Source organism: Pyricularia oryzae, chromosome 1 (genome assembly GCF_000002495.2).
Source record: "Pyricularia oryzae 70-15 chromosome 1, whole genome shotgun sequence".
NCBI classification, from domain to species: domain Eukaryota; kingdom Fungi; phylum Ascomycota; class Sordariomycetes; order Magnaporthales; family Pyriculariaceae; genus Pyricularia; species Pyricularia oryzae.
The window spans coordinates 1,265,534-1,286,331 of record NC_017844.1 but is presented as its reverse complement, the minus strand read 5'-3'; the positions used below and the strand labels follow the sequence as shown (position 1 = coordinate 1,286,331).

Below are 20,798 nucleotides of genomic sequence, written 5' to 3'. Positions count from 1 at the left end.
ATATAACAGGTCACCCAAGCCCATTTTGGATTCAAGAATCGACAGCACTCTACCGATTCCATAGTGCAAGAATCTGGTTGACCAGCCAAGGGAGAAGTTATATTTCCTGGACTCTTTCAAGTCCGACAAAAATGCCATGTTGAATTGGTTTGGTTGGGCACAGTTTCAATTCCTTGAGACTTTGCGTCCTCAACAATCCATGATTTGTTCAATTGACGATGAATCAATCCCAACTCGTCAAATCATTCTAGTGCCACCCCTTGCCGCTCCACATTATTCAACTATTACTATGAGTGTAGCCCGCCGATCCGGCGCCAGAGGTAGCAACAGCAGCAGCAGCAGAGCTTCCAACATGCCCAAACTCCCGCGGCCACAGGTACAAGCACAGGCCGATCCACCACGTCCCGACAAACGAGACCGTGTTCATGGCCTCGTCGCGTCCGCGGCTCATGGCGGCGACCACCATCTCGTTGCCGCCGAGTGAGGCCAGCAGCATGTACAAGATCTGCACGTCCGACGTCGCGCAGCCGATCCACACGTGGCACATGGCGTAGGTGCCGAGGCTTTTTGGGGCGAGCTGCCCGTTGGCGACGCGCGCCGAGACAAAGACCCACGAGGCGGTCAGAAATGCCCAGAGCAGCGCGCGGGTTGACGTCGCGCTCAGCAGGAGCCAGTCTCGGTAGGCGGGTGGGCCGAGGAGGTAGGTTAGTGGGTTGAAAACATCGGTCGGCATGTTTCTCTTGGTCTGCTATGTTGGGTTTTGAGGCTGTTTAGGGTGGATCTTTGGGGACAGAGGTGGGATTTTATGAAAATGACAATGTTTGCCATTTGTTGCTTTTGAGGCTCTTTACTTTGAGTCGCTGGTGGGATGTGAGCCCAGGCGACCAGAAGGTCAGTAGCAAGTTGACTCTGCTGAAGTTCTACGGTCTGCCTGGTCCTTCCTGCCGCTGTGGGTAATGGAAGGTACCTTGGTCGTCTGTCGAGTTTGATCCTTCCAACAGTGAAAGAGTCAAGAGCCTGGCTAGTCGGAAATCTCAACCAACAGCGGCATCTAATTCAGTGTGAGAGACACGATAGACATATGCAGATACATGCCAAAAACTAATGAGATTTCACAATGGTCCATGCAAGTTGAGTGTAAAGTCATCATTGGTATTATTAAGAACATTACAAAGGAAATTCTATGTCAGGTATATCTCTATGCTATGACAAAAGAAAAAAAAGAAAGACAAGCCACAAAATCATTAAATGTCTGCTCAAGCCTCAAACAGCTTGGGCCTTGGCTGATGGTATCGCATTTACCCACGGGACGGCACCCACCAGCTTCTCTTCACCCTCAACAAAGTCAAAGATGGGCGTCTTGGCCACGGCGCTCTTGTTCATGTTGACAAAGAGCTTCTGCACCATCTGGCTCGAGAAGACGTAGAGGTCCAGGAACTTCATGAAGCCGCTGCTCCAGGCCGCCATGGAAGTGGCGCCACCCGACATCTTGCAGGCAGAGGTGACGACCTCCTTGCGCGCGGCCTGGTACTCGGCAAAGGCGGCGTCCAGGGCATCGCGCGACGGGGCCGCGCCGCCCGAGAAGAGCTTGTTGAGGTTGTTGGTCAGGACGACGACGTCGATGATGCCGTTGTTGCAGCCGGCGCCGGTCGACGGGGTGAACTTGTGGGCGGCGTCGCCGACCAGGACGGCGCGGCCCGCGCAGCTCCAGTTCTCGATGACGCCCTCCTCGAGGTTGACGAGCCCGGACTGCTGCTTGGCCTTGTAGGCGTCGGCCAGGGTGATGGAGCCGCCCTCGACCAGGGGCAGGTGGCCCCACTTCTCGACAAAGGCATCCTCGTCCTCGGGCTTGTAGCGCTGCGGCTTGTTGGTCGGCTCGGGGAGCTTCTCGTACACGCCCGCGACGGCCGAGTCGTCGCCGGCAAACACCTGGATCGTGGCCTCGGGGCCGTGGGTCTCGCTGGCGTCGCCGGGCGAGATGCCGGGGAGGACCGAGAAGCGCAGCCAGAAGCAGCGGTAGCTGGTGAGGAAGGGGGCCTCGGTGCTGCCGGTCTGCGGCTGCTCTGCCTCCTTGGGCACCAGGGCGCTCATGTGCTTCCGGACGGTGCTGTAGGTGCCGTCGGCGCCGATGACCACGGAGCCCTCGTACGAAGTTCCATCGGCGCACTCGACGACGACGCCGTCGTCTGTTGATCGGATGGCGGAAACCTTCTTGTTGGCGTGAACCTTGGCTTGTGCGTCGGCGGGGAGGGCCTCCCAGAGCGTCTTCATGAGGTCGTGACGGCTGATGACTCGCGGGTAACCACCAAAGCTGAAACAGGGGCATGTTAGAACTTGTCACCAAAGTTGATCAAGAGGAGAAGTCGTCTCGAATCGCTGCTACTGCTTACTTTTGTTGAAAGTAGGTGAAGAACATGGTGTCACCAATGTCGCGCGCGCTGTGGTCGATACGGCTGAACTTGGCAAGCGGGGAACTGCACTTCTCCAGCGCGGGGAGGATTCCGAACTGGCTCAGGGCTCGAAGGCCAGTGAGCGACAGGACAAGGTTGGAACCGGCGTCCATGACGACCGTGGGTCGGCTCTCGAGGAGGACAAAGTCGATGCCAGCCCGGGTGAGGGCGTGGACGGCGGTCATGCCCACGGGGCCGCCGCCGACAACGATGATCTTGGGGGCTGGTGCAGCCATTAGGAACCGATGTCTGTGTTGGTGATTAGGTTGTTGTGTTGTCGATTAAGCTGTACAAAATTATATTGGTGGTTGTTGTGTAGCTGCAATGGTTGAGTGTCGTTGTTGAGTTGGCAATGGAGTCTTGTCGGAACTGCAAATGTGTGGTCAAAGTCGATCATGACTTTATATCCATCTCTCTCGCATCGAGCCCTACGGGAATTTCAGGGGACGATATGCAACCCTGCCAAGGGTGTCCCACCTGCCGAGGCCTTCGTTCAGCATCATGCAATTTGGCAAACTTGGCGAGCTGTGGTGCTTGCCACCGCGTGGAGACTGGAGCCGCTGCAGGGTTCGTACGACGAATACAATGGCGTTTTTAGCGAGCTGGGTGCCACAGTGTTCATCGCATACGCATCGGAACGATGCGACAGTCGGAATGATTGATTTGATGGGGCGGAATTTTGTTGATTAGTTGAGCCGACTAGTCAAGGTACGTACCAGCTGGATTATGGTGCTTGGACCGTTAGGTTGTTCGTTTCCCATACCTGCCCTAGCTTTTCCTCTTACTTTGTACGACGTACTTGGTAGTTCACGTGCAGTACGAGTAATACCCCTACTATTACAATGACAACCTCGGCTGCTCCACCTGTTTGACGATCCTTCGGGGAGTTTGCAGACAGCCATCTACGGATATCTTCTAGAAGTCCCACGGAACAAGATGCGAATGCGAGCCTGTTCCCAGATGATCGATTTTTGACGATTTGCTTTTTTGCGAGTGCGAACCTGATGCTAATTTATGCGGTACTCCGTATGTCGTTCCACCCCACTTTATGCTGCCCCACTCCGGGAGAGCCGCCCTACCGGAGCTGGCGGAGCAAGGAGAACTGACTCGAGCGTCGCAAAAGCGAATGCGAGCCTGTCGTGCGAAGTACGTACTATAGTAGATTTAGACAGGACCCGCCCGTCCCGCTCCTCGGCACACACGTTCCACTTTGTAATTGGTTACCAGTATTCCACTGTAGAACGACAAGAGTTTGACTTGAGCTGGATTTGTGGCAGGATAAATGAGTAAGTACTATGGTAGACAATGCAGTGGTGTAGATTGTGCCTATGTACCTACCTACCTGTCTTGGCAGCTATTACCACGTATTGACCGTGCCTAGAATCATATTCCAATCAGAAACGAATCCACCTTTAACCCTCAATGCAGCTAATGAGCCTGTTCGTCAACTTCCCTACCCCTTTCTTGGCTCATTGTTTGTTTTGCTGCCCGCTGACCAAGTCGAGTCTGCACACCACACAGCCCGCATCTCGCATTTTCGCATTTTCGCATTTTCGCATCCGCAAAGTCGCCATGGTGGACAAAACCCCTCCAAGCTAATTTCCCCGCCGCCGTCGACTGGCGCTAGGAACCCCCCACCACGTCTATTCAAATCGCGCTAACCACTCGTCCGCCTTCTTCCACTCCCTTTGAACGACATCCCCACGGATCTGACTCCGGAGACGGAAGCTCAACCTGGCTGGGTTCGGCGCCAGCATGAACGCGTCATCGTAGCCAGTCTCCATGCTCGTATCGAGTTTTCCGTCCGGCGACGAGATCTCAAACGCCCAAAGGAGCTTCGCGACCACCAACATGACCGAATTCTCGGCCATCTTTTGGCCGGGGCAGTTCCTCAAGCCCGTCCCGAACCCGTACACCGGCAGGGGTTTGACGTCGGGGTCACCTCTGCACTGCGGGAGATACCGGCTAGGCATAAAGTCCTGAGGGCGATCGAACACGTCGGTGTCGTGGGATAGGGCCCAGATGTTAAACAGCACCATTGTATCTTTGGGGATGAAGAAACCCTCGTATTCGTGGTCCTGGCGGACCCTGCGCGTCATGAGCGGCGTCAAAGGTCGCCATCGAACGGCCTGGTAGAAGTAAGGAAGTGTGTTAGACAAACGAGATCTTCCAACGGCAGGACCCCATTCAACGTATTGTCACCTCACCTCGTAGAAACAAGCCTTTACAAAAGGGAGTTGGTTCAATTATGTCGGCTGTAGGCATAACGCCCTCCCCAAAAATAGCATCTATCTCCGCCCGGGCCTGCTGTTGAAGATCAGGGTTATTAACAAACGCGCCAAGCATGGTGAGGCACGTTATGGCGGTCGTGTCGGCTCCGCCGTTCATTATGGTCGCGCCAAAGGACAATTTTTCCGTATCGGAATACCCCTTGCCCTCGAGCTGAAGGAGCATACCGTCGCCCTCGCGGCTGGTCTTGCTTTCGGCCGAGTTCAGTGCAATGTCGTGGAACTCTTTCCAAAACCGAAACCAGCGGACCCTGAATTCTTTACCCCTCAGAATCCACCCCCGCCAGGGGTTTATAAACTCGGGAATGTAGTCGACAAAGGGGAACACCTCGTACGGCGGCGCAGCTGTCAGCGCCAGCAGTTGAATAAAGTCTTTGACTATCGATTCGAACTGACCCAGATGCGAATCGTGCGTGGTATCTTTTCCGCGGATCCCATATACAGCCGCGAGCACGACGGCGCCAAAGGTGCGGAAAAACAAAAGGTGGTGCGACCCGGGAGCGGTATCGCCGGCCTTTTTATCCCGTTCAAAACTCAACAAGTCCCACATCAGCTGCGTGCTCTCGGCATCTTGGATCGGAAGCAGCTTCTCGACTTGTGCAGACCGCGTTATGTATTCGTGGGTCGCCCTCCTCTCGCGCTTGAGTTCGTCGTTGTACTGCCACGAGGCAAAGTTGCCCACGTAGGGCTCGCCGGGTTTGGTCCAGACGCGCAGCTTTTCCATGATGGGGACGGACCCGCGGCCGGCATAGACGGTGCTGCGGCCCTCGAGCAGGTCGCGATACTGTTTGTGCTTGTTCAGGACGATCATCCTGGCCCAGGGCCCCATTCGCAGGCCCAGAAGTCCATCGGAGGAGCTTCCGTACTCGCGGCTCCATTTCTGGAATGTCAGGCACGCCTTTTTGGTCGGAATCTGCAGCAGGTTGCCGAGGATCAGGCTGCCTGGCGGCCCGGGCGGGAAGGGCTTGCGCCGCGTGCGCAGGTGGCTGACGATCAGGTACAACAGGGCGAGGCCTGATGCGACGCTGATTGCTGGCAGGTTAAACATTTTATTCGCGTGGCTTGGCTCAAAAAAAAACTATTTGTTGCAGGGCAGGACGTTGTTGGAGAATGAGCAGTTGCTCTAGTCCGGATCCATGGTGGTGGTTTTGACATATATATACGCCAAACTCCGGATGAATACTCGTCGCGCAAGGTGAGCCACGTGTGTCAGTGGGAGTCTGGAATTCATCGCAGGTATTGTAGAATGTTGAGACAAAAACGATCGTTTGGTTGCAGCTAACGTTTGGCTCCACATCTCCGACCCCCCTAAAGTCCGGCCCCTAAAAATATCTACTCAGCCACGTCAACCCTTTGTTTTATTTTATAAATATCTAGACGAATTTTTCACTTTAGAACTTGATTTTTGAAGATTCTTGCTCCAAACTTTCCAATGAAACAGTACACTGAAAATCAGCTTCTTGCTGCCATTTCTGACATAAGAAATGGCAAATCAGTTCACAAAACCTCGCAAAAATGGGGTATTCCTCGGAGTACCCTTCACGATCGTTTAAAGGGGGCCCAGTCAATTCAACAAGCGAAAAGATCTTGTCAAAGGCTTTCACAGGAGCAGGAGACCTATTTGGCAGATTGGGTACTTGCGCAGGCCGCGTTAGGCCTTCCGCCAACGCATCAAGAACTACGCTATTTTGCGGAACGAATTCTTCAGGCCGCCGGAGAAAGAAAAAGCCTTGGGAAACATTGGGTTAGCCGTTTTATAGCCCGATATCCAATTTTGAAAACCCAAAGACCCCGGCGAATAGAAAATGCCCGGGTTAATGGGGCTACAACCGAGGTAATTAAATCTTGGTGGTCCTATTTGAAAAATCCCGTTGTCGATACTATAAAACCGGCCAACCGTTGGAATATGGACGAAACAGGTATAATGGAAGGCAAAGGATCTAATGGCCTGGTGTTAGGGCGTAATAAAATCCGGCCATTACAGCGAAAAGAGCCTGGAACGCGGGGTTGGACGAGCATAATCGAATGTGTATCAGCTACGGGGGCTGTTATACCTCCCCTCGTTATATTTAAGGGGAAAAACGTACAGCAACAATGGTTTCCAGCTGATTTAAGTCCTTTCGATACCTGGCAATTTCATGCAACCGAAAACGGGTGGACAAATAATGAAACAGGTATCGAATGGTTAAAAAAGGTGTTTATTCCGTATACCCAACCTTTAACCCCTGAAAAGCGGTTATTAGTTCTGGATGGCCATGGATCACATATAACGGACGAATTTATGCTTCTTTGCTTGCAAAACAATATTCAACTCCTATATTTACCCCCTCATTCGTCACACGTTCTTCAACCGTTGGATTTATCGGTTTTTGGGCCGTTAAAGGAAGCTTATCGACGTCACCTGGGATTTGTAAACCAGTTTTGCTGTTCAACGGTTGTTGGGAAACGAAACTTTCTACTTTGCTATCGAAAAGCCAGATCAAAAGCATTTATAGCAAAAACCATTCAATCTGGTTGGCGTACGACGGGGTTATGGCCGGTGAACTTGGCAAAACCACTTTTAAACCCTTTTTTGTTAGAAAATAGCAACGCCAACGTCGAAAAAGGTAAAAATAACGGCTTCCAAAGGGATAAAACACCGGAAAGCCCAACCCAAAAAATTAACGACCAGTCTTTACTTATTTGGAAAACCCCTAAAACGACCCGAGATATTCGACTTCAACTACAGGAAATTTCCCGGTCCGAAAAAAGTAACGCCACTTCACGGCTTTTGTTTGCAAAAGTCCAAAAAAGCTTCGAAACCAAGGATATCTTATTGGCTGAAGCTCAGCAAAAAATCAGTTTGTTAAACGCAAAATTGGAGGCGGTACGGCCGGTCAAAAGGAAAAGGGTGATTCCGGATCCCAACGAGCTTTTGGTCAGCAAAAAAAACGTTTATGAAGCACAGGAAAATAATAGGGACTGTTTAGAAGCTTTGAACGATGGAGAAGAGGTTAGCGAACCGGGAGAGCCTGACAATGATTGTATTATTGTGCGTTGATAGGTTTACATTTAAATCGGTTTATAAAAGGGGTATTTCGTCGTTACATTTTTCAAGGGGGCCGGACTTTAGGGGGGTCGGAGATGTGGAGCCCAACGTTATCCCACCTAGGGATTGCAGCATGTAAATTTTACTTTCAATTTAGAGACAGAGTTGTTGGGGAAAAAGGCTAAAATCTTTTTCAGGTAAAGGTTGAATCGTTCTTGAATAGGGTATGCACTTCGTAATCTGAGACTCCCTTAACTATTTTCATCTTAACTTGATCAGTTTGACAGTTACCAATTCAAGGGAGCAAACTTCGGCAGTTGGCAGACGTTACTTTGTTCCAACGCATCAGATGAAAAGATCTTGGAATTATTCCCGATCAAATTGCTACTGTGCTGGGGTCAGGCAGACCGGCGCAAACCCTCATGGCACAAGCGCGATGGCGATATAAGTGCAAACTACGGCGTACCAAGCAAACTTGGTTTACAGTAGGTGGAACACGGAGAACAAACCTCGTAACAACAGGTAGGGGCCTGTCTTACTATAGAAGAGGAATGAAGCCAAGATATCATTGCAAATGCCAACTCTTCAGTATGACGCAAAACTCAGGCCTAAGGTAGTACATAGACGCAGCCGCTACCAATCACCCTTGTGATAGAAACGGAGCCTCTCTGCTAAAACAAATTTACAATTTCTCGCCGGTCAAGCTATCGAATCTAACCGCGTGTTTTTTTCGTCTGGAGAATTATCGTGCAAACCATTATTCATCGAATCTTTTGGACGGGTGGTTGGGATCATTCCGGCTCCGTGTCAGAGCGCGCGGGCAAGACTTGCTGGGAGCTCGGCGCTGCTGAAGCTACTGGCCAACGATTGATTAGCTAGAAAATGACAGGTGGGAGACCGGAGTAAAGTTTAACGTTGGTCTTGACAAAGTTGCAAATGAAATGTAGACCAGGCTGCCGGGTAACTAAAATGAAACCAAGGAGAAAAATTAAAGAAAAGAAAACAAGATTGACTGAAGCTTGTAAACAAGGGATAAATATCATATTTAACGCATTTGCTTCTTCCTCTATCGTTTAAAGCTCCACTATAGCCCTTTCTGATGGCTTATCGAGCATAGGACGAAGCACCTGAACCAAAGAAACGCAATGCTACCAATCGTCTTACACAGACAACGCAGACTCCTTGGGGACTAAACCCCCAGACGCTGCCTGCTCTCAGTCTTGACACCCGCTCCGCCACCCCCCTCGACGTGACTACACCTGCCAATGACTTTGCTCGGGTGCATCCAGTTGAACAGCGCACACACGGCAAACATGGGTAGCGCGTCGAGCAGGTAAAGAAAGTACTCGTGAGTCATGAGCAGCCCCCTCGAGCCCTGGGAGTACTCGGCGATGCGGAACACGGACCGGATCAGGATGAGGAGGCTGGCGATGTACAGGACGTACAGCATCGGCACCCACAGCGTCGTGGTGTTGAGCGACTGGGTCGTGGGGCTGCGGTAGATGCGCACGTGGAAGGCGGCCGTCGCGATGACGAAGAAGCTGAAGAAGAGGATCTGGATGCCCAGGCCGCCGAGGATGATGTTTTGGCCCTTGGCGACGTCGTTTTCGGTCTTTGCGGTAGTTAACAAGCCACCTCCTATTGTGCCAACATCATGATCGAATCAGCCTCTCTGTCTCTTGTGTCAAGTCTCGCCATGGATTGTCTATTTCTGACAAGTGAACTAGGTACGCACCGGCACCCTGGGCAAAGAAGGAGAGCACATCGCCCAGGACAAAAAGTTTTGTTATCCAGCGAGCAGGCACCAGCGAGTACTGGCCGGCATCGAGCAGGCGGATGATGCGCCCGAGGGTCATGTATATTGACGCGGCGAAGAGCGTAGGTCCCAGGAGCAGGAGCACCGACTGGATGATGTAAGGGTTCTTGTTGAAGTTGGGCGACTCGGTTGATGAGATGGCCCTGCCGACGTATCCCACAGTCTCAACTGTAGCGCGAAGCCAAGCAGTTAGAGGTCTCTCCGGTACGAGGTTGGCAGGACTAAGATTGTACTTACAAAGACATCCGATGATGAATGGTATAAAGTACCAGGTGCGGGATTGACAGAGCTGCTTGATGTGCCAGATGGTTGACAAACCAAAGGCGATGACAAAAATGATGGCCGCGGGTAACGAAGGCGCATAGGCATAAAACACAAACTTTGGTGGTGCCTCCATTTTGTGAAGTGTGCTGCGTGATGGTCTGTATTTTGTCGAGATGAAATGCACAGGATCACTCGAAACTTCATACGATTGCTTGTTTTTGGCAAAAATCGTTCGACAGCATTTGTTTGACGTGCATTCTCTCCGTATATATACCCATCTGCACACCTAGCTGCCATGAGTCCATGACAATTCTATACCCGTATAAGAAATCACCGATCGGTGAATACCCGTATAATAGATCCTTGCCAGGTGAATACCCGTATAGAGACACGCTTGAGAGAAACGATTCGTCGACCAGTGCGGGGATTCTATACGGCAAGAACGGGTAGCGCTAGCTTGCTCAGCCCCGCATGCCGCGCCTAGGGAGCAGCAAGACCAGCTTCTATTGGCCAAGGTTGACTGCGCCAAGCTGACGTAAAGTTCATTTCTTGCTGGTAACGCTGGGCATGTACAGCCCGTTAGTTTGTAAACCCCGCCAATTTCAGTAATCTGCCCGTGTCCAGGTTGCCATTCCCAACTGGAGAATCCCATACGCGTATAGCATTTTCCTCGCAATCCCTCCGCCCACACCAGGTGAGCCTGGTTTAGACAGCGCATTGATTGTAACAAATTCAGATGACAGGCGAGTCTGAGCACATTCCGCTGCCCACCAGGCCAATGAAGAAGCGACGCACTCATCGCAAGTCACGCCACGGCTGCCAAGAATGCAAACAGAGACACCAAAAGGTACATGAGCAGAGCACATCAATGTTCAATGTGGTTCCCAAACCAGTGGCTTCTCACTCCGGTGGTAATTGACATGATTTGTTATCCCTCCCCATAGTGCGATGAACTAAGGCCACAATGTGCAAACTGCGCCATCACCAATCGCGCATGCCACTATGAAGGCGACCGACCGAGCCTGCGACAACTCCCCTCTCCTGGCACAACCGTGGATACCAACGTCATATCCCCTCCCAACCAAGTGCCATCGGAGGCTGTGCAGCAGCCTCGTATCCTGGTCGACCTAGGGGGATCTCCACAGTCGCGGTTTGATGGGGAGGATGACACGTCTGCGGCGGCCTCCGTGGTGAACATGGACCACATGGAGCTCATGGCACACTACACCTTTGCTCTATCCAACCCCGAGATCGACCAGGATTTTGACAGGGCGGCAACCAAGATGGTGTTGCAGGCGGCCCTGGACTTTCCGTGGCTGCTCCACGAGGTGCTGGCGATAACCTCGCGGCAGCTGGTCTTGGCGCGACCGGAGCGGGCCGCATTCTACCGGGCGCAGGCCTCGCGGCTACAGACTCGGGCCCTCTCACTCTTCAACCGCCGCGGTGGTGGGGGCGGCCTTCAGCCCACCATCGACGCGGCCAACGCGCTCGCTGCAACCCTGTTCGCTTCCATGTTGGGGCGTCACCTGCTTGTCGACACGCTCGAGAGCCTCCTGCAACGGACGGGAGACGATGTTGGTGGTGCCAGTTCCGAGGCTGCTTTGGACCGCTTCTGCCACTACCTACAGGTGCACAACGGCCTGCGCGTCGTCGCGTCGAGTGCCTGGCCTCACTTGGTCGAGTCGGAGCTTTGGCCGCTGATTTCGCTGGTCGGGCAGCTGAACACACCCAGTCTTTCCGGACAGGGCAATGAGCTGCGCGGGCTTTCGGATTGGGTCAGGGAGCAGCACCCTGCCAAGAACCTGACGGGCACAGCCTCAGCAGCTGCTGGCAGTAACGGCGAGGAAGATGAGGCTCTCAAGGCCTGCCTCGAAGCAATCAGCTTGTTGCAGAGTGGGCTTGACAACTCGGGTCTGTTCTCCTTTTCGTCTTCGCATCATCCACTGCAGCAGCAAAGGAGGCGGCTGCATCAACATCAAATGACCTTTTCCTGGTCCGTCCGGTGTCCAGCCAAGTTCAACCAACTGGTCCAGCAGCGCCGACCGGTCGGGTTGGTCATCCTGGCTCACTACGCCGTGCTACTCCATCTAAGCCGCGACCTTTGGTTGATTGGCCGCTCGGCATCGCGTTTCTTTCGAGTTGTTACCGACGTTCTAGGGCCTGCATATGATGCGCAGCTTGCATGGCCACGGGAAGCTTTGTCAGATGGTAGAAATGACCCTGCGGGAATAGGTAGTTCTGCCGTGCTGTCACTGCCGTAGTGGCGATGCATGTCTTATGTGTGAAAAACATACTTATAGTACCTTAGTCAGAAAGGTACCGGAACTCCTGATTGAGCCATCTGCGAAGATATGCTTGCCTGGATACTGAGTCACTTTGAACGATGCGCGATGGAAATGCGAATTGATTTTTATGAAGGAGAATCCAAGCCACGCACGAATAACCGCCGAGCTCGGTAGATATGCTGGCGTAGTACAATTGAACTCACCCCTCTCCTTGTCACCAGCTATCCGTTCATATTTACAACAACCATGCCCAGCCCGGCCATAATGCCCAATACCGGCATTGCTGCAGCAGTGGCTCCCACCGCTTTGCTCGAGGTCGACGAGACGGAGCTGTCCTTCTTTATGCCTGTTGCCTCTTGCCCCGAAGCCTTCCCAGTCCTAATTCGGTTTTGATTTTGTTAGAAGGTCTAGTCCAAGCAAAAGTAGCTTCACCGTGGCCGTCCCATCATCTCGAGAGGGGGCGAAAATTGACAAGACCAAAGATGCACTGTAATCCACTTACCCAAGAGCCGCCACGCCTTCCTCCGAGGTGGATCCAGAACCCGATGAAGATGCCGGTTTCGTTTTCGATGAGGTCCCCGAGATGGAGGAGCCGGACCCCAAACTGCCTGAGTCGGACTCCGACGCACCGATTCCACCCTTGGCAACTTCCTCGGGCGAGCAGAGCCGGTCCCAAGTCTTGTCGTCAAAGTATTCCCTGGCACTGGGGCACAACTCCTTGAAGAACATGGTGCAGTACATGTACCAGGACATGACGACAATGTGGTTGAAAGACGGGTCGCAGTAGCCGCTCATGCAGGTGGCGGCGTTGGCGCCGCCGTTGCCGGCGCACATGCACTAGAACGAGCGTGAATATTATATTGCATGCAGTATCATGGGTATTTGGCTCTTTGTGGAAAAGTATGGAAATTGAGCGCCGAGCAGGACGATTGGAGGTTGGGTGACTTTTACTCACAGTCGCGTAGCTCCGGGTCTGGTAGTCCCCAGGGCAAGATTGGAAAGTCTTGTCGAGGCAGGCCTCGCAGTTGCGGTTCCCGTAGGCTCCAAAGACCATGTTGGCGGCGTTGACGGTGGCGGCCAGCTGGCCCACCGCCAAAAGAAGTGCAGGGAATGTGCGTAGCATGGCCGAGCGTGATTGGAGCAAATCTGGGAAGACTTGACGAGAAGCGCAAAGGACCATTTGCAAAACTGCCCTGGCTAAACGAGTGGCTTCTTTATAAGTTTGTAAAAGTGAATCCTTGACCTCTCCGCGACGATGCCTCTCCAACCCTCTCTAACTAGTGGCTTCCTATAGGGTCCTTGGGCTGTCCCTGACCCGAGGGAAAAGAAAACACGGGGTCCCAGCGCCGCGCGCCGGCAACATGATCTGAAATTAAGAAGTTGCCCCGTTTGATGTCCCTGATCAAGGGCTGAACTTCACGGACCAGCGGATTCCGCCCAAGGAAGCAAATGCCAAGACGGCCCTTGAGCAAACCGGGCTGACCATAAGGTGGTTTCGCATGATGAGCCTCTCAGCCGCAGCCTACCAATGTCGCCGCTAGGAGTTCTAGGGTCGCACCAAAATTTAGTGCGCATCATCAGGAACATGAGAGAAGAACATGAGCAGAGTTCTTCTTGTGAGTAAATGTCGTGGGGTCCAAGCATCTGGCTCCTGCACGTCTCGACATCAAAATAATGGTGGTAAATCGGGCGTATTTGGCCAAAAGAGATGAACCATTACAGTATTGAGGGATATTTAAACAAAGTCAGCTATTTATTTAGCCCGCCGTGTCTGGTTCTTCCAAATATATGCGAGTACTGAGTGAGATCCAATTGGACTGACTTCACCGTAGTCATCTGCCCTGTCAACATAGAAGAAAGGAATAATGAACAGCAAAACAAACTAATTAACAAGTCAAACGCGAGAGAGGCAGTTTCTGCAATGAGGTTTAACGTTTGACGGTGTCATTATATAGTCTGGCCATTGCGTTTATCATTCCGCCTTTTCTTTTTCTTTGTGCGTTCATCTTACAGCAATAAAAGAATGGCGCCAGCGACGAAAAATGAAAATGGAGAATTTGCACACGCAAATAGCGAGCAGTATATTTAAAACCGTTGAATGGCAATACTAACACTGCCGTGTGGTTTTTTTTTTTTTGGGATATTCGTTATATTGCTCATAAATCACAGTAACACAAATCCCCGTATCCCGCCGCCCAATTTACGCCTTTAACCGCATTTGCACTGGGATACGCCCAATCGTTCATCCCCCTCGCAAGTGTTGATTATCTATAAGAATGAACCAAAGTTTTTGTCAGTGAATCGGCCCGAATACAAGAAAACAATTGCAAAAGACTGGACGAAGCAAGTGGTAAAAGGCAACGGAATTTGCAAGCCAAAGAAAATCTATGGTAGGCTAGAAGGGGAGGTTATGTCCCATGTGGCCCCCAAGAAAACTTCGCTTACGGTTTTCTTGTTGCATCTAGAGTTGCAATTATTGATTGCAGCTTGGCATTTCCCGGAAATGGCAATGACTAGCGTCGGGGCTAGAAAGACGAACATAGTATAGAGAAACTTCATCGTAAATATGATAACTGTCAAAGTTAAAATGGGCAATAGATCCTGAATATTGCGGAGGTTGCCTGAACGTGTAAAATGGAGTGGTTGGGTTGGATTAGGTGTGGGATGGATAGCGTTGGGGGGCAAATAACTCAATTAAATACTCAAATCCGCGTGTAGAAGGCCAGATTTATCCAATTGCTGTCTGTACGTGAACAATACGACCTGGAATAAGTTTTTCTTTTTTTACATCGCAGGCGACATTGCTGCAAAACGCATGTGAAACGCATGCAAAATCTTGGGAGTTCAACATAGGGCGAGCGACCGTTGGAACCTTAAATTTCAAGGTGAATTGGGACACAAATATACAATTCTGACACAAGACAGGTAGCGCAATTCCTGAAAGCTTGAAATGCGCTCTCTATCTGACGGCTTTCACGCAGGTTGAGATAATGGCATAGCAATTATGCCTGTCGATAGCATAGGTCACCTGGAACACACGGGCTTGTACCAACACCCGACCGCTCCGGCGTTCCAGTCACACCCAAAGGCAATGATCCACTTCGTATTATGTACGGGTTCAAAACAAGCTTACTTTCACAAAGGAATCCGCAAGAGTGTTGAATCTCTCCAAAAAGTTATTGCCAACACCTCAGGCTACTCGACCCACACCAGCCATGACTCCATCGCAAAAGTCTTCTGAATAGGCACCTTAGTAGACTGCCCACTTGTAAATGAACGCAACAGCCCAAGGCAGCTACAAAGTAGAGTCGACCCGGACCATCTCAATGATGGAAAGCGCACCCTGCGTCAGGTGGTGAACTCTGTGCACTCTCAACTGAGGAGTCACGGATTTGCCCAGTTCCTCAAACGCTCCAATATTTCGCTCGCGCCCGTTGAGGTTCATATACATTAGCAAGTCGCCATCACTAATTTATCATAATCTTGTTAGTGTTCAAGTGCAATGTACGTGGTTACTTGGGAAAACGTGACTTACTGCACCCTTCGCGCCTTGTGGCGGTCCGTCCCAGGTTCGGGGACAAGGACCTCGTTGATAATAATTCGGTCTTGTGGTCGGAGAGCACACACGAGTCCCTGCAGGATCTTGCTCGCATACTTGTCACTCCAATCGTGGAGGATCCAACGGCAAAAATACGCAACGCCCTCGTCCTGGACATCCCGTCGTGGGGTTTGCGGCGTCATAAAGTCGTTGGGGCGGAACTTGATTCGGTCCTTCAGCTCCACCGGGCACAGCTGCTCGCCCATCTCGATGGTCTCTGGGAGGTCCTGGACTTCGAACCTGAGGCCTCTGTATCTTTTGGCAACGGCCACCGAAACGTGGCCCGTTCCGCCGCCGATATCCACCACCAGGTGACCAGCACCCTTTTCCAGCTCGTGCCAAGGGTAGCCGCCGTCAACGACGTGCTGGTAATCGTAATTGCCCTCGGCGCCGATGCCCTTCATGGCACGGGCAAAGATTTCGTGGTATCGTTTCCCGTCCGCCCTCGGCTCTCGGTATTGCTCAAATTGACCAATCTTGCGTCCGATCGAAACTCCAAACGGAGCCTCATCTACCTCCGGGCTATAACCGTACGTCTCCAAGGCTTTTACAATGGCTGCACCAGCGGGGTAGGCCACTGTGGCGTTGATTTCCATCCAGGATTCGAGGTCGGGATCGGTGACGAGGAGAGACGAGGTGATATTGTGCGACACGACGCCGCCGCTCCTAACATCGAACAGGTCGAAAGTCGCAGCGTGTTCGAGGACCCGCCCAACCAGCGCCGGCGTAACCTCCTTTTTGCCCACTGCTTGGGCGATGGCGCCGTATGTAGTGGTGCCTTTGAGCGGCACGTGCCTGGCCAGACTGTACTTCATAATAATTTGCAGAGAGGCCGTCGCGTTGTGCTCAAAGCTCAGAGCGATCAAATGCTCCCTCGGTCCACGGACCAGACGGATGAGCTGCTCGGCCGCGGCGAGGAGCGCATCCCTGTCCTCGAAATACGGCGCGTTGTGGAGGGTCCGTGGCACCTTTGGAACCAAAGACGAGGATGGCTGCTGGAGACCTTCAGTTTCGCAAAAGGCCTTGATGTTGGCGGCAGCTGTGTGGATTGATGATGCGAGCTGCATCAGCTCTCCGTCGTCTTTGATCGTGACTGTGGGCATGGTTGATGATAGCTGGGGAGAAAAGAGGCAAGTATACAAAACTTTCCTAGAGTTGATTTTGATATGAATAAGATAGGTTCGCAGGGCTTGTGAATTCGTGAGTACTGAGATTCCTGATTCCTGACCATTGGAGATGGCATCACCCGTTGCTGTACTTATAGATAATCAGCAACAGACAACGTAAGCAGCTTTGATCTCCCCAAAATACGTCACTGCATACAAACGCCATCTCATAACTTAAGACCAACCTCCGCAGCTCGACCAATGGGATTGTTTGAGGGATGTTTGATAATATTCGCCTCATATTTAACTATATAGAAAGAATGAGATAAGAAACTTAAGACGCAAATCGGCAAACCACCTTGAAGCATTTTACCAAAGTAGTCTTGATCTTAGGTTTTCTTACAAACTTAGACCCAAACCCATTGGACGAATTGCGGATCTCAACGTTGGCCGTCCGCGGCCACCTGAAAAGGGTCCCCTGAGCTCCCTCGGCGAATCTACCAGGTCCGAGGCAGGGGCTTTCGGGAACCTCCGCAGACCACTTGCCCTCAAGCTCATTGGACTGGAAGACAGAGAAATAGTGCCCTTTTGGATGAGATCTGGCTTAATGGGAAGCGTTTCATACCCCGCCTTTCTCACCAGCAAAACCGTAGCTCGACTTATCCACACATGCAATGTTTAAACTGCTGCATCCCACGGGTCCAACGGAAACCATGAGACGAAAAGCAACACTGACAGCAGTCAAAATTCTGCCCAACAGAGCTGGAATGGCGTGTCTGATCTCATGTCGTGGCAAGACCCACGCGGTTATTATCTCCCCGGGCGATGCTAAAATCCGCGCCCTACATGGGGAAAGTCAATGTTTCCCCTCACTCTTTTCCAAACGTGGTAATTAATCCAAAAGCAAAACATGTGAACCCCGCTTGTAGGTCCCTCGGGTCCCTCGATCCTGTCAACGCAAGAAGCCAGAGCGTCCTGCATCGCGTACCAACACAAGGCGGCTTAAAGGTTTCGTCGGACACATGCTAGACCTTCAACCGCCGTAGCGCAACGTGCCTGTGATAAAGCGATTTGAAAGCCTTGCCTGGCTGTTGAACGGAATTGCACAGGGCAAAATGCTCAAATGTCTATCATGCACACAACGCTTCACAGTAGATGAGTGAAAGTAATCCAAGGAAGTCGACGCTGCTCAGGCAAGTAGTAGTAGTAGTAGTAGTAGTAGTATTATTTAACGCCGGGCTCGGCCCGGCTTGTTAGCCGGCCGTTAGCAACCTCCCGAGGGGTATCTCGGCGCGCGTTCTATTTTCTTTATTTACACAGGGGGAAAACAAGGAGGGCAGAGGCGGATCGTGCCTGACCGGGTTCGGGCCCGGTCCTGCTTAGGGGGATAGTTCACTGACGCGACCCCGTGCCTAAGGTGCACGGAGGGTTCGTCTGACGGCTTGTGCCGTGAAGTGTGGGTGAAAAGGCAGTAAGTCTATTCCTCGTCTGAGTTCGAGTCGTTTACGATCGGTGTCCCTAGGCGTAAAGTGCGTTCGTGGCGCGCGGGGCGCTGGCGGGCCGCTCTGGGGCGGGCGCTGAAATAGTTGGTGGCTATCGAAAACGCCTGAAAGCTTGTCGGTTGCCCGAGGCTTGTCTGGAAGAATTTGCGGCGTTGGGCGCGGTCTGGCGGCCCGACCGGCCGGTCGTTGTCAGGCCACGGCCAGTTTCTCCACACCGCCCGCGAAAAGCGGCAGTGCACCGGGTGTTCAGGGGAGGTCCGCTTCCAGCACCAGGCACACGAGGTGTTTGCATCCTGGTGGTTGAAACGGTCATGGTAGGCTTTGAAATCGCCGTGGCCGGTCCTCATGGCCAAATAATGGCCCAGTAGGGGTTTTGGCAAACGCAGTTCCTCGGGCTCCTTTCTCGGTGTATATTGGAATTTCCATTCCCTATATGCGGGGGACCGTTCACAGAGTTTTTTACGCCACCAGTCCTTCTTTATATTCGAAAGAATGGTTTTGAGGACCGTGCCGGCACCGCTATACGTGGTTTGCTGAGCCCTCGGGTCTGGGTCCGGCGGTCCGGCGGAGCCGGCCTTGGCCAGCTCGTCAGCCCGGTCGTTTCCCGGGATTCCCTGGTGCCCAGGGCACCAACGGACCCGAACCTCGGTACTTTATTTTCGGAGTAGATCGACAAGGTTATGGAACTCCAGAAAGGCCCATTGGGACGAACGCGGCGCGTCGCCTCTAACCTTGCATTTCCTACAGTAAATTATAGTCACAGGGTTGGACCAGACCCTCTAACGGACAGGCCAGCTAGAGCCCTCCTAGTCGCTGGATACCCAGCCTGCCACGTAAATACAAGGTTTGCACCTTAAACCTACCGCATCCACAAAAAGGCCTCTTGGTAGACCGACGCGCGCATCCGTCCTCTCCGGCTAAAATAGCGTCTCTTCCGCCTAACATGCCGACGACATCATCTGCCCCGGTGTACGTCCCTAGTGCGAGTAGAAAGCTTCGAAAAGCCGGCGACACCCCGTACATGTCCATCCACAGCTTAGTCCCCCGTTGGTTCCTGGGCTAGCCCAGCGCCACAATGTGGACATGAATGCAATCGAGTTCTTCCCGTCCTCCAGACCCGGCGCAGATTCCCAGTGCGAGTGAGAAGCATGGGGCGCCTCAGTCACACTATTCCACCACGGCCCACCGTCCACGGGGTGTACCAAGGGTGCGAACCAAGGCCGTGCCCACGTTTCTTGCTTCCCGTTACCCAAAGCCGTCTCCAGCAATGGGCCGACCACGTCTTGCTGTCGGGACCCTTTGGAGACTGCCGCGCCGGCACAGTGCTTCCGGTCCACGTACAACTAACCAACCCCCGTAACGGCACTACCTCCTCGCTGCAGGCAATCCCAGAAGGTGTGAGGGGGTGAGAGGGTGCCCTGTCGATTCGAAGAACCGTCGGGTGGTTCTCAGCCTAATTTCCCTTTCTTTTAAACCGTATTGTCTAGCCTTCCGGGGAAGGACGCCTGCCTTTCCGGCTGGCAAAGTTTTTTGTGCCACGCTGGCTCGCATCGCGAGATTGGGCCTTGTCTTGTGCGCCTCTATGCGGGTGGCGCGCCGAACCGCCGATCGGACTCTTCCTTCACCGCGATCAGTGGAAAACTCGTCAAAGGGGAGATCTGTCGATTATACATGGGTGTTGCGAGGAAAGGCGTTCCGTGTAGTGACGGTGCTTAGGGCGACAGGTTGAAGAGTTTTTCGTGTGTGCGCGCCTGTTAGGGCTACAGGCGGAAGTCCCGCGCAAACGTTAACAGCATGGTCCGTGCGCCCATACTGAAAATTTTGTGTACGGGAGAGAGTTGGCTGCTCAGGCAAGGAGTGTTGTGAGACACGGCAGAATAAGAATTAGCCCGCCCAGCGTAATGCTTGCGATATAAGCGCGTCTGGAATATGCCTCGTCATTTTTCGACATTTAGTGGATGCAAAGAGCGACAGCATAGGGCGCCCGTAACTCCCACCCCCACGACCTGCAGCGTTATAGCTCTGGACAACATAGACTGGCTCCGACCCTGGATTCTATTCTTCTCTCTTTCAGAGTTTATTTGTCCCCTTGACAGACCCCTGACAACGGAACCAGACATTTGACATCCAACATACCCGGCCGGGTCGACACTAAAGTCATCGCCGATGCCAAAACCAATGAGCCAAATACCGGCGCTGTATTTAGAAATTCGCCTGTCAGTTTCCATGAGGCGATGACGGAATCCGGAAAATACGCGAAATACAAGACCGGATATAATGTCAACCCCAGCGACGGTAATGCCTACGGGATGCATCCGAACCCCGCGAAACAACGTTCCGACGGACAACTTGGCACACCGCTCCCCGGTCCCGCGACAAATAACGGAGTAAACCGCGCTCCAGTGCCGGACATAGCGGTCAATAATATGGCATCATTCCAGCACCTCAAACCAGATCAAGC

At 52.5% G+C, this 20,798-nt stretch overlaps 7 protein-coding genes across 7 annotated transcripts; 1 reads left to right on the top strand and 6 right to left on the bottom strand.

The window, feature by feature from the left end:
* Positions 1-277: 277 nt before the first annotated feature.
* MGG_02293 (uncharacterized protein) lies at positions 278-733 on the bottom strand (the record flags this gene model as incomplete). Its single annotated transcript, XM_003709010.1, has 1 exon — positions 278-733. One exon carries the CDS (start codon positions 731-733, stop codon positions 278-280), a length of 456 nt encoding a protein of 151 aa, XP_003709058.1.
* Positions 734-1,263: 530 nt separating this feature from the next.
* Positions 1,264-2,814, bottom strand: MGG_14590 (uncharacterized protein; the record flags this gene model as incomplete). The annotated part of the gene is made up of 2 exons (XM_003709009.1): positions 2,391-2,814; positions 1,264-2,311 (listed from the first exon to the last, which is right to left on the bottom strand). Exons 1-2 carry the CDS (start codon positions 2,684-2,686, stop codon positions 1,264-1,266), a joined length of 1,344 nt encoding a protein of 447 aa, XP_003709057.1. The 5' UTR covers positions 2,687-2,814.
* Positions 2,815-3,862: 1,048 nt separating this feature from the next.
* Positions 3,863-5,786, bottom strand: MGG_14591 (cytochrome P450 3A24; the record flags this gene model as incomplete). Its single annotated transcript, XM_003709008.1, has 3 exons — positions 3,863-3,878; positions 4,113-4,579; positions 4,653-5,786. The coding sequence occupies 3 exons, from the start codon at positions 5,784-5,786 to the stop codon at positions 3,863-3,865; spliced, it is 1,617 nt and encodes a 538-aa protein (XP_003709056.1).
* Positions 5,787-8,573: 2,787 nt separating this feature from the next.
* MGG_02290 (uncharacterized protein) lies at positions 8,574-10,045 on the bottom strand (the record flags this gene model as incomplete). The annotated part of the gene is made up of 4 exons (XM_003709007.1): positions 9,820-10,045; positions 9,502-9,750; positions 8,957-9,404; positions 8,574-8,619 (listed from the first exon to the last, which is right to left on the bottom strand). Exons 1-4 carry the CDS (start codon positions 9,977-9,979, stop codon positions 8,574-8,576), a joined length of 903 nt encoding a protein of 300 aa, XP_003709055.1. The 5' UTR covers positions 9,980-10,045.
* Positions 10,046-10,458: 413 nt separating this feature from the next.
* Positions 10,459-12,360, top strand: MGG_02289 (uncharacterized protein). Its single transcript, XM_003709006.1, has 2 exons — positions 10,459-10,693; positions 10,791-12,360. Exons 1-2 carry the CDS (start codon positions 10,583-10,585, stop codon positions 12,105-12,107), a joined length of 1,428 nt encoding a protein of 475 aa, XP_003709054.1. The 5' UTR covers positions 10,459-10,582; the 3' UTR covers positions 12,108-12,360.
* On the bottom strand, positions 12,353-13,254 carry MGG_02288 (uncharacterized protein; the record flags this gene model as incomplete). The annotated part of the gene is made up of 3 exons (XM_003709005.1): positions 12,353-12,509; positions 12,634-12,968; positions 13,087-13,254. The coding sequence occupies 3 exons, from the start codon at positions 13,252-13,254 to the stop codon at positions 12,353-12,355; spliced, it is 660 nt and encodes a 219-aa protein (XP_003709053.1).
* Positions 13,255-15,426: 2,172 nt separating this feature from the next.
* MGG_02287 (O-methyltransferase) lies at positions 15,427-16,832 on the bottom strand (the record flags this gene model as incomplete). Its single annotated transcript, XM_003709004.1, has 2 exons — positions 15,427-15,598; positions 15,667-16,832. 2 exons carry the CDS (start codon positions 16,830-16,832, stop codon positions 15,427-15,429), a joined length of 1,338 nt encoding a protein of 445 aa, XP_003709052.1.
* Between the last annotated feature and the right edge of the window lie 3,966 nt (positions 16,833-20,798).